This window comes from Colobus angolensis, unplaced genomic scaffold (genome assembly GCF_000951035.1).
Source record: "Colobus angolensis palliatus isolate OR3802 unplaced genomic scaffold, Cang.pa_1.0 Scaffold6, whole genome shotgun sequence".
NCBI classification, from domain to species: domain Eukaryota; kingdom Metazoa; phylum Chordata; class Mammalia; order Primates; family Cercopithecidae; genus Colobus; species Colobus angolensis.
In genome coordinates this window covers 26669214-26682500 of record NW_012119598.1, presented here as the reverse complement: position 1 = coordinate 26682500, position 13287 = coordinate 26669214, and the positions used below count along the sequence as shown (strand labels likewise).

The 13287-nt window shown below is 38.6% G+C and overlaps 1 protein-coding gene across 2 annotated transcripts in view; it reads right to left on the bottom strand.

The window, feature by feature from the left end:
• The window catches only part of LRRC16A (leucine rich repeat containing 16A), a 346863-nt gene that overhangs the window by 128875 nt on the left and 204701 nt on the right, over positions 1 to 13287 (bottom strand). For both annotated transcript variants that reach the window (XM_011962810.1, XM_011962811.1), the window contains exons 12-15: positions 11815 to 11901; positions 5610 to 5713; positions 2403 to 2480; positions 2169 to 2245 (exon numbers count right to left, since the gene is read on the bottom strand). In XM_011962810.1, the coding sequence (XP_011818200.1) occupies positions 2169 to 2245; positions 2403 to 2480; positions 5610 to 5713; positions 11815 to 11901 (346 nt within the window). The remainder of the gene's footprint in view (positions 1 to 2168; positions 2246 to 2402; positions 2481 to 5609; positions 5714 to 11814; positions 11902 to 13287) is intronic.

The following is a 13287-nucleotide window of genomic DNA, read 5'->3' as shown; positions in this document are numbered from 1 at the left end:
AATGATAGTTATTCATATTCTGTGGAGGGACTCATGGAATCTCAGGGCAGAGAGCATCCTAGTGGTTTAGCTCAACCACATAATATTAAATAATATTTAATGTACAGAGATCTGGGAAAATCTGTCAATATTTGACAGTTTTGTTTTTTTTTTTAAGTTTTAAAACAGGATAATTGAAGGCTATTTGAGAAGAAAAATCTAAACAACAAAAATCTCTATCTGAGAAGATGAAAAATAAAACTAAGAGGAAAGAGAATTCTGGTAGACTGTGTGATATAAGAAATCTCAAACAACTCTGTTTCCATATAGTGGAACAATGTAAGCTTGTATATTCTTGTTCACTTTCTGCTGAGAAAATACTGTTAACTTACTCTAAATATATTTCTCCTCCTGCTATTCTGTCTTAGTGCTGAGTATTCCAGTGTTTCCAAATATTCACTGCCCCTTTTTGAAGGAGGATGATGCTTCATCCCTCCACTGACAGCAGGCTTGGCCACGTGACTCTCTTTGGCCAGTGAGACCTGAGCAGAAATGATGTGTGTGACTTCCAGAGAGAAGCCTTGGGAGCCAGTATGTGCACTGCCATGATCTCTTTTTCTCTGCTATATGACTGTGAATGTTCTAGATAGGAGGCCACTCTGCCTCCTGGAGTGAAGATTATATGCCAGCCCACAATGGACACGTCACAAAATCACTGTTACTGAAAGCCATGGACATTGAGGCAAAGGGGTCACTGTTACTGTGGAACAATCTAAATTATCCTGACGGATGCACTTATGAAATTATCTGTGAATAAAAGAATGAAAGGCCTAGCTGACAATCCACACCTCAACGTAAATGCAGTAATTTCAACAAAATTACTAAGGGCTTTCTACAACTATATCTAGGTAAGGTATTACGTATTAAACAGTTTAATCACAACCTTTCATGTGGAAGACAAGACAATTTGTTAGCACAATTCTGTTCTATAAGCTTAACAGCTCTACTGAAGACCAGTCATCACAGAATTCACAGTATTGTGAACTCAAAAGTGCTGATTATACAAAAACCTTTATAGTCTGTGCTTTCATCTTGTAACCCAGTTCCCCAGTCAATTACTACTCCACCAAAGCATGGCTTTATAAGCTGGCTTCAAATATATGAGTTGACTAGGTTTCAATTAAAATTCTCAAATGTTCCCCAAAATATAGTTACCATGGAAAATTCTACTTTTCCCACCATTATATTTTCAGACGTAATACTCCCTATCTTTAATCTATGGAGGTATTTGTGGCATATTTTTGCTACTGTAAAGATTTAATCACTATTGAAGTAATAAAAAATAGTACTTTAATATACAAAGTAATTGATTTGCAAAGCACAATTATGGAATAAAGCATGCTACAAAACTGAATTTTCCAAATAAGTGAGGGTTATCCTTTTAAATATATAAGGCCTTTACAAATTAGCAAAAATAAAAATATTTCTAATATTAACCAATACCCATATTATTTAAAAGCATATAATAACTAAATATTATTTATAATTTATGGTCATAATTATAAATGCTAAGTGTTGAACTGTATTAATTCTTTAGATATTCCCAGATTCCATACCTATACAATCCATGTACTTTTCATCATTCCTCTGATAATTCCTCTATAGTCTCTTTGCATTCTAAGTTGCTACTCTTCGTGAATCCTTGTTGCTTCTAATCTACTGCCTTATTCTGTAAACAGTTATAGTCAGGAGTATATAAGTGAAGTAGTCAGACTGGCCCTCAATTACTTCTACAAGTGAAAATGCATGACTTTGAGATAACGATTCTCTTTACTCTCCAAAAGTAGTTTATACCTACATCCAAGCTCATCCATGCGAAATACCTATAAAAGTTTCTAAAAGGGTTTTTCCCATATTAAGACAGATTGCCTGACCACATATGAGAAATAGTGCGCTATCACACAGTTCACGTAGGCAGGCTGGAATTACTGATAAGAACATTAACCTACGTTTAAAATGAGAAAACAAAAACTTGAATGTTCAAGGCCTGATATTCATAAATAATGCGTAAGGCCGCCTTCTTTCATACACAACATTTACCCTTTATCACTCCATTTTCCTTATCACTACAAGTTTTTCTCAGAAAAAGACACTTCCAGATGACAATGAGAGCAGAAATAAATCTATACCGGTGAGAGAAGACAGTTCTGGAGAGGTTGAGCACAGCTAAATATTGAAGGCATCCACGGAGAAGAGCTCCACAGACCTGAAAAAGAAATAAGGTACTCTTCTTTTCAAGTATTTCTAGGTCCAGGAGAATCTTTTATTAGAGGTCCCCTATATCCCATCTAAATAGCTTTTCTGAGACCCCTCAGAGCAATATATATATATATATATAATATAAATATATATATTAAATTTACCATGTCCAGGGAACATTCTGTATTGGATAAATCCAGATGAGCAATGGCATTCGGCTGGGCCAAAAAATTGTACATGTGCTTGAAAAAAATAAAAGATACATGTTAGGATTCTAGGAACACACATATACACAATGCAAGTTAATATTTTAAAAGGAAGTTGCCAGAATTTCTTAGATCATTCTCTGCTTTTCCCAAGGGGATTACCAGAATTTTCTGTCATTCCTTTACGTTCCCTGACGTGAAAATCCCAAGAACAGTTAAAATTATGTTTGAGTAAAAAAGGCCAAATGGAACCTTGAAAACCAAACCCCCATTTTGTTACACATGACTTAGTTTTCCTGATTAGTTTAATTTTTATTATGCAATTTTGGAACAGTGCTAATTCATTTTAACTCCTGAGATTAAAATACCACCCGGACTGCAGTCACGCTATCAAAATGCTAATCACTTTTGAAAGTGTTTGCAGAACTACGAATCTGAATTTGAACCATAGGATGGTCTCAGGCTATCCTCTCTTCTGTTCAACATAATGATTTTTCTACCCTTAGTTACTTCTCAAAGCTAACAAGAATGACTTGGCAGCAATATAAGTGCATTTTAAAAGTTTTACTAATAGCTAAGACACTTTTGGTTTCAGGGGGTCACAATGCCTAAACTTCCCCAGTCCTCCCATTCAAGGCCATCAAAATAATGAAACTGATCAACAGATCAGTTCAACTGAGATGTTGTTCTGGAATTACCCTGTATGTGTAGCAACTGCCAGAGCCCACCCATAAGAAACTGAGTCCAAGCTCCCTGCCACCAGGCAAATAGCTTAATTCTCCTCTGCTTCACTGGATACCACTGGATACTTGCAAAAACAAACAAGCTTATACTGAGTATGCGCTTGCAAACATTTACTATGTGTAGCAGTTCGGCTATAGGGTGCTTCAGAAGAATCCTATAAAGAAATTCAGAAGAGCAAAAAAATAGCCTGTAAACACTTAACACTTTAAAATAACCATACACATAGAATGACTTTTCTTTCTCCCCTCCCTTCCCCTCCTCTCCTCTTTCTTTCTTTCTTATTCATTTATTTACTTATTTATTTTAAGACAGGGTCTGGCTCTGTTGCCCACACTGGAGTGCAGTGTATGAACTCGGCTCACCGCAACCTCCACCTCCCGGGCTCAAGCCATCCTCCCACCTCAACCTCCTGAGTAGCTGAGACTACAGGCATGTGACACCACGCCCGGCTAGTTTTTGTGTTTTTTGTAGAGATAGGGTTTCACCATGTTGTCCAGGCTGGTCACAAACTCCTGGACCCCAGAGATCACCTGCCTTAGCCTCCAGAAGTGCTGGAATTCTAGGTGTGAGCCACTGCACCCAGCCATAGAATGGATTTCATTATGAAAAGTTCTGATTCAGAAAAGTCATTTTGCTCTCACATGAAGATCCTCTGCCTCTTTCTGTTTGCCTTGCAAAAATTGTCTCAAGAGACTTTTAAGTTCACTGTGGCTTTGCTCCCAGTCACCAGCTGGGGGAGCTCTTATCACCATGAAATGGTGACAAGACTATTTGGTCACACTTCTCCAAAGAGGCCAGGCCCTGTTAGGCTGCTTTCCCTGAGGGCACAGGGTCAGGTAAACTCCTGCATCTGCCACCAGGCTCCTGGAACTTTCGTCTTTCTCATCTACCCTCCCTTCCAGCCCACTCTCACTCAGACCTCATCGTTTCACTCCCCAGAAGCAAGCTACAACAGGACCCATCCTGGCAAGAAAAAGAAATCTGGAGCTATTTTGTTGTTTTAGGTGACTATTAATGTTCCTATATTAGCTGAATCTTACTAATCTTTAGCCTTTCCTTTCACCCTTCCCTCTATTCTTCTACTTTGCCACAGTATTATTTTGGTGGTTTCACATTGGCTTCCTTGTTTTATTTTGGGAGGGAGCAGATTTATGAACCGTCAGTGAAGGTAACAACAGAAACTGGAAAATGAATTGAAAAATCATGGCACACCAGGAATCAAGTATTATTTAAATAATTTTAAGTGCAAGGGAGAGGAAAAGGAAAAAAAAATACAAAAAGGCCTTCATTTGTACTTCCTGCCTTACAGGTAAACCAAAACAAGAGAAGTAAGAATAAATTTCAGTGCTTTTCAGCCCTGTGGCAAAGCAGTGGATTGCAAATTAAGGCCCTCCAAAGATGGCCACTGGGTGCAGGCCATGTTGTTAAAGAAACAATTCTTCTAAATTCTATCTTGGTGACCAGAGGGGATCATTCGCCTCATATGGAAATGAGATCATACCTAATCCACTGTGTCAAAGATCTGCCAAATATTACATTATTGATTCAGTTACATTAACAATTTTATTATAATTGAGGGAGTAGTTTTTGTCTTCACACTCAAACTCTGAAGAAATGGCCCCAGGTTATGTGTAGACCACTCTTCTCCCTATTTTATTCACAGAATAGACGAGTGCTCAGGTTTATCCCAATACTCCCTTTCAATTGTAACCTATAAAAAAAAATCAATCTTCCCAGTAACAATAAAAATAATGAGAAAGTTCAGTTTATGTCCCCAATCTTCCTTACCAGGCAATTTTAACCTCTAAGCTAATGAGTTTCTGTTGTTGTTGTTATTGTTTGATAAGGAGACTCATGCTGTCGCCCTGGCTGGAGTGCAGTGGCGTAATCTTGGCTCACTGCAACCTCCACCTCCAGGGTTCAAGCACTTCTGCCTCAGCCTCCCAAGTACCTGGGACTACAGGCACATGCCACCATGCCTAGCTAGTTTTTGTATTTTTAATAGAGATGGGGTTTCACCATGTTGGCCAGCCTAGTCTCGATCTTCTGACCTCGTGATCTGCCTGCCTCAGCCTCCCAAAGTGCTGGGATTACAGGTGTGAGCCACCACGCCCAGCCCCCGTAAGCTAATGTTTTTAAATGAAGAAAAAAAATTCTTCAACAGCATTACTTCCAAAAAAATGTGAACTTCAGCATCATTAAATAAATGAGAAAAAAAATAATTGTGGTGATATACGACATTTAATTAACGAAGGCTCTGGAATTTTCAGTAAAACACTTCGTAAGCTTGTAACTAAATGATTCAAAGGTGTCATGATAAAGAGACAGGCAGGGAAACGCGCTACAAAGTCACGTTTAGGATTATTCCAGGCTTACTAAACACAGCTTCTTCAAAGATGGAATAAAGAAAGGAAAACTTACTGAGAGGTCATCTCCACGAAGGACATTCCCTGAGAGGTCGAGGTGGACGAGGGTAGAGGCGGTCAATGGATTGGCACTGAGTGACTGAGAAAGGCTGTTCACCCCTGCAACATCAAGAAAATCCAGGCTCAGTTTGCACTCCAGGAAACAAAATGAGGTTTGGGTTTCTATAAATGGCCCAACAGTTCCATCAAATTGCAGGACTGAGGTTGACCATGAACACTGTCCCCGAAAGGTGGCGCTATGATAGTGTCTCCTTTTGACACACCCTCAGGAAGAACAGGTTGGTCAAAGACACAGCCGCCTCACGGAATCGGAAGGAGTAATGAATTGGCTTCCCTTTGCTCCATGTCTTCTGATGTGTCCAAGGACAGAAAGGATTTTAATCTGAAGCCTTAGAATGATGAAAGCAATCTAGTTGACAATGTTCATCCTTCTCTCAATCCTGCCAGGTGATTCTTGAGTTAGTGCCTGGTATTTAAATGATGCCTGTCCAAATTCAGATAATTTAGGCTATTTAAAGTATTGGGAAGTTAAAAAGAGAAGTATACAGCTCTTCTTAAATGTATTACATTCAAGGAAACATTTGGATTAAAATAGATTTCACAAAGAATCAGGAGATGATCTGTATACCATGTAAGATGCAATCATAAGGAAAAATGTATAATTAACATTCTATACACTCTTTACACACAAACATAAATGGCTCAAGTTAACATAAACTGAACTAAACTGACAAATCCACCTCAGAAAACAAATAATGAATATGTGAGGAGGCTGCTTATTCTGTATGGATAGAACTAAGTTCTCTTATAGGTGGGTAACAATTATTGACAGGCCCGCTAGTCATGGTTGTCTAGTGGGCCACTTCTTTTCAGAAGGGAATAGGAGCTCTTTGAGGTGTCATTATCAAATGGGAGCCCAGAAGGGTCTAATCACTCACTGAGACTCAATCACTCACCACAACAGCACTGATGATTTTACTTAGCATAATGGGAATGTCAGAGATAGTAAAGCTCTTTGTGTTTCTACCCAAAAGTCCATGGTTCCAAATTATATACTTTAGAAATATGGCTATTTCTTAATTGGGTACACTTTTATAAATTATTTTGTTTTTCTTAGTTTTCAGCAAAATTTTCTGAAAATCTCAACCTATCAAACTGAGACTCAAGTAAGTCAACTACTCTAAAGAAAACCAGGAAAAGGTTTTCTTTGCCCTCCACATTTGGGCAGACCCTTCATGGAGAAGAGGGGCCAAGGTCAGGTCTGCCAGTAAGAGACAGTTCTGGTCATAGCAGCAGGATCTGATGAGGGTACTACAAGAGCTATGGGTTGCAGGTAAAGCCTCCCACTAGAGCACCTCCCTGATGTGAGCTTAGAACGTTCAGTGTGGGGCTGATAAAGAAGACATTGTCTTCCCCAGCTTCAGAGAGTTATAATAAACTGATTCCAGTATGTGTCTGATAAAGGCTACTGAGCCATTTCTCAAAGTGGGCACACATTTGGGGGGGTATACAGGAGACCGAGACTTCGAATAAAAAATATTTAAGTGCAAAGAACTTCTTGGCTGTCAACTCACTCACTCATTTACTAAATGCTAATAAAATGCTGGGAATTAGGAGATAAATATAAATAAGATCTATTTTCTTTACCCTCAAAAATTGCAAAGCCCATTAGGGAAAAGCTTAATTAGACTCTGCAATGAAAAGTCAGCGCTACACAAGGAAAATTCATCTCAATAAACCTTTTCTGAAATCCTCCTGTGTACCAGGCAGGGTCTTCTGAGATACCATCTTCCTCGCTGAAGGCCAGTGGAGCGGGAGACACAGACAGCTGAATAATCACTATCCAGAGAGGCAATAACTATCAATGGGGCAAGAACAAGAGCTTGGCAGTAGAGAAGCAGAAAATTTGATTAATTGTGTTAGATAAGAGGAACGTACGGTGGCTTATAACAAAAGGTTATTTTCTGGAGGTTATCTTCTATAACTGTTTAAATGACCAACTTCCTTTAGTTTGTCCTGATATTAATAAAAATATTAATGTATTTTTAATGGAATAATTGAGTCCAAAATATAGGGCCAATACCAGATTCTCATCAAGAAAATCATTTGTGAAATCATTTCCTTACTGAGGTATAACGAAACTCAATAAATAAATTCCAAAAATAGAAGGCTAAATTAGTCCTGACAGCAAAATGCTCCTTGACAAGTGCGGGCACTTGGCAGTTGTCCAGCATCTGAATAGACTCGAGAGAGCATCATGTTATCAGCTCAGCTTCATGCTACTAAAACAGCACGAAGGATTTCCTCTCCTGCCCCCTGAGCCCATGTTCACATGAGGCCTGTGTTAATAAGCCCACGAAGAGTGGAGAATTATAAAAGTATAGAACGGAAAAAAAATCAAGGCTCTTACAGCCCTAACTAAACACATTTACATGACTTTCTCGATTCTGGCTGTCTAGCAATTTTGACCATTCCCTGTTATTTATTATTGTAGTGTTTACAGCTGGAAAAAGGTGGTACCAGATGGCTCTGCCCTGACATAATCTGGCAACCAGCAGGACATTTGCTAGAAATCCAGAAAACTATCAGTTAGTTAACATCTGAGATAAAGAAATGGTATTTGGAGGCAGTGGCGATGTCATGGGCAGTTTTTTCATTTTTTTTTTAAATCTGTCTTGTGTTATCGAGCCATGAATATAAATGCTAGTCTGATTCACCAGAAGCTTAACACTGCAATGTAACTCCAGTCATTTTAAATCTGTGAATCTTTCAGATCCTATGTAAAATACTTCAAGAAGTCAATTTTTTAAAAAAAGTAAACAAACATTTCAAGATAGTTTTGTCCTAGGGCAATTTGAAATTACTCAGTCTGGGCATGGTGGCTCATGCCTGTAATCCCAGCACTTTGGGAAGCTGAGGCAGATGGATCACCCGAGGTCAGGAATTTGAGACCAGCCTAGCCAACACGGCAAAAACTTGTCTCTACTAAAAATACAAAAATTAGCTAGGCATGGTGGCACATGCCTGTAATCCCAGCTACTTGGGAGGCTCAGGCAAGAGAATCGCTTGAACCCTGGAGGCGGTGGTTGCAGTGAGCTAAGATCATGCAACTGCACTCCAGCCTGAGCGACAGAGCGAGACTCCGTCTAAATAAACTAAAATAAAATAAGATAAAAATTCTTCAAGTCATGTTATAAGACAATGCTAATTCTTAAAACACATATTGTAATATATACATATTTTATTGCAGGTAAGAGATAAATGGGAGGACCCTTATTTGTAAAGGGTATAGGCAATGTGGAGCTGTCCTCATCATAAGGAGGTGAAGAAGCCCAGCTCTGCCCATAGGACCTCCCCACTGTTACCACTCTAAAAGGGACAGGGACATCAGGGAGAGGTGGCACTGAAGGTCCTCAGAACCAAACTTGCCCTCGGAAGGATAAATGATCACTACATGCTTTTATTTGTTATAATGAACAAATGAATTAAAATAAATATAATCAAGGATTATTAATATAATCAGTTTTCTGTTTTTGTTTCTGTTTTCTAAAGAGACAGGTTCTCACTCTGTCACCCAAACTGGAGTGCAGTGGCACTGTCATAGCTCACTGCAACCCGAAACTCCTGGGCTCAAGCATCTTCCCACCTCAGCCTCCTGGGTGGCTAGAATTACAGATGCAATTCATATAATCAGGTTTTTTAAAACCACTCTATCTTATAAAAGACTTAAACTAGACCTATGGAGCACACAGTAAATAATGAATGCTTTTAATATGTACAGAAATCACATAAACTTTTTAAAAAAAGATTAACACTATAAACAGAAAACTAACAAAGGATATAAACTTAGTGATTTCCCTAAAAGAAATACAAATGACTAAGGAACAAGGGAGTTCAGAGGGGGTCTGCCTTCTTATTTATACTTTTTAGTATCTCCTAAATCTTTACCATAAATGTGTACTACACTGATAATGATCAGAAAAAGGTTTATATAAAATGGATTTGCTGAAGTAGAACAGTGATAATGTAAAGGAGTTAAACTTAGCTGTAAGATCTGTAGATGGCTTTAGGCACTAGGTCTGAAAACACTGACTCCTGGGGGAATCCCTTTGGTAATGTATTTTTAAGCCTTAATCTTAAATATGTGTGTATAAATGTGTGCACATAAAATCATGGGACTTACGGAACTAATCTCAATTTCAAACCATTCTTAATTTAACTGCATGTTCAGAATAATGTGTGATGGCATGGATATAAAATCATCAAGGGATGACTTTGCTTTACTCATTTATCCAAGGCACATTCAGTGAGAGACTGAGAAGTGCTAGGACACAGCAATGAATGAGGCAAAGCCTTTATTATTCAGAAATGTACAGGCTAAGTCACAATCAAATGCGATGGACACATGCTAAGATAGAGGAATTTACAAAGAGCTATGGAACACAGAGAAAGGGGCATCTAGTCATACAGGGTGTGGTGAGAGGGGATTGTCTGAGAACGTTTCGAAGAGAAAGTGAGATAGAAGCAGCCAGGCACAGGAGCTCATGCATGTAATCGCAGCACTTTGGGAGGAGGCTAAGGCAGGCAGATCACTTGAGCTCAGGAGTTCGAGACCAGCCTGGGAACATGGAAACCCTGTCTCTACAAAAAAAATTAGCTGGGTGGGGTAGTGCGTGTTTGTGATCCCAGCTACTTGGGGGGCTGAGGTGGGAGGATCACTTGAGCGCAGGAAGTGGAGGCTGCAATAAGCCAAGATCGTACCACTGCACTCCAGCCTGGGTGACAGAGCAAGAACCTGTCTTCTAAAAAAATAAAATTAAATTAAAAATCCACCTCCAATTTTTTTTTTTTTTTTTTTTGAGACAGAGATAGAAGCTGAATCTGCATAGGATGCACAGTAATTCATGAGACATTCCAGGTAAGGACACTAAGGTTGCTCCAGGTAGAAACTGAGGCATATAAAAACATAAGACACCTCAGGATGATGATAATTATGATGATGGTGGTGGCGCTGGTGCTGGTGCTGGTACTGGTGGGGGTGACGGTAGCAGTTTACTAAGCACTTTGTGACAGAAACCATACTGTATGTATATTAAATCATTCAATTCTAACTACCTGTGTAGAAATAAGATACTGTTATTTCTGTCCTACAAATGAGGCACCTGGGAACAAAGATATTACATATAAATGCATGACATATAAGTAGAAAAGTTAGAATTCAACCTTGGGCAATCTGACTACAGAACTGACACTTTCAACCACCATATATACTGTTTCCAAAAGACAGTGACTTTCTTAAGAAATGGCAAGATGTTCAAGAAACTTTTGTTAAACAGTAGTCCAGGCACAGCGCCAGGTGCTGCAGATAAAAAGATGAGAGAAGCACAGGCCACAAGGAGAGCCCCCGTGTAGCAGGAAAGACACAATATTTATACAATAATGTTACATATGTGATCTTGAATACAAAGGGAACAGTCATTGATTCCCTGTGGCCTTGGGAACAGGGAACACATCTCAGCAGTTTATCACAGATAAACAGTTTTATAAAACAAACTGAACCTCTCTGAGAATATTTGGAGATTAAAAATTTTTTTTTTCAGGCATCCAGGGCAAAATATGAAGATATACAAAGGCACACTGAATGCAGGATAATGTCTAATATTATTATTGTGGTGCTGCTGTGGCAAAATAATAACAGAATTGGCAGGATTTGATGGAAAAAATGAAGGTGAGTGAACTTATGAACTCACCTGGAGAGAAGATAAGGAAATCTCTAAAGACAGAACTACAAGGAGGGGAGCTACAATGGTGATCCAGCAGTTAGGCCCAACAGTTTTCTGTAAAGCAGACAGTCTATCTGACAGTTAGAAAGGCCAACTTGTTGAACGAAGATAAACACAACCAGGTGCATCTAGGAATGTGAGGCAGGAGGATAGAGGCAGACAGGAGAGTGTTCCCTGATTCAAAGTTTTAAAAGTTAAAGACTGCCCGTATATATCAAAATTATTCTCTACACTGACAGCATTTCACTTCAGAGCATCAAAAATTGAATTACATAATGTCTTTTATCTTCAAACTGCCAGAGTAATATAATAGATATATTTTTAAATGTAAGTACATTTACAAATAATTCTAACTAAGGTAGCAGGTGCAGCAGAAATATTTCAGACACATTGTTAGGTAAATAAGAAATACTGTACCTTTAGGCGATAATGAGGTTTTAGATAAATTTAAATGCTTTAATCCCTTTGGGAGTTTGGCAAATTGAATACTTAAAGAGGACACACCTGAGAAAGGAAAAAAAGCGATTAGAATTTTCAAGTTCTCGGAATTGCATTTTCTACAATGAATGAAAATTAATTTTGATTCTGAATGAAGTGATCATATTTTTCTTTCTAATATCAGACTTTGTTTTCTAACCATTTACCATCAAGCCTCGTTTTCTTTCTGTCCTACGTACAGGGTAAGAGAAGGGGAAGATGTCTTATTCAGCATACAATATCTGAAACTTTTCCATTGGAGATACTTTTCTTGGGGCCAAGTGTCACTCTTTTTCTCATAGTTCTACTTAAAATGCAAATCCTCTTGGAAAGGACGTTAACCCCTTTTCTTTTTAACCTCTGTCTTAACGAGTTGATCGCTCTTCTAGATGAGCAGATGTATGCTATTTAATTATTGTCAAGAAGAATGGAGTAACATTAACTATTCTGATAACAGCAGATGGATTCCTATACTTAATTGGCTTACAGCTAACAACCTCGTACAGAGCTTCGGAGCATGTTTTAACTTCTTAAAAGTAGATTTTGTAACTTTGGATAACTCACCAGGAATTTACAGTATTTAAAATCAGATATCTTCTAAATTTAATAACCAGAGTGGGAGATTGAGAACACCAGCTCACCCATCCAAGGACTGCAATGAGCATAGACTGTTTTCTGGGAGAAAATAAGTAATACACAAATGTATGCCCTTCATACAGGTCCTTCAACTGACCTCCTGCTGTAGATGAGCCATCATTTCCCCAGGGGCATGTTCTTCAGAAGGCTCCTAAAACAATGTTAATTCCTGCTCCCTTAGGCTAATTCTCAAGCTTCAGGCAGCAATAAGAAATTACTGTGCTGGTTGCTGTCCTACTATATAACCCCAAATTATCTATAAATCTTATCACAACTTCTAAGAAACAACATGGAGGTCGTGCAGCTAGAGTAAGCCTCTACATGGGCGTTTCCCCTAGAATAGTGGGTGTTCTGGGAGCCTCTATTTCCCCACTGTGTTTCCACAGTCAAAGAAGTTTGAAAATCACTGTATTAAATCACGTTAAACAGGTTTTTATCTGATTATTTCTAGAGACTTGAATATGCAAATACATTTTGTAAATTACAAGAAGAGGGCAGCCTTGATATTTAGCTGATACACTCTTGTAAAAAAAAATAATAAGTGACTAACAAGTTGATGGAGGAAAGGGGAAAGAGAGAATAACTGTTAAAAACTTGATTAATCTAAAAGGCAAAAAAGCGAGGAAAACGGGGGACAAATAAAAAAATGGACCAGCACTTTGGGAGGCCAAGGCATGCGGTTCACAAGGTCAGAAGATCGAGACCATCCTGGCTAACACGGTGAAACCCTGTCTCTACTAAAAATACAAAAAATTAGCTGGGCGTGGTGGTGGGCGC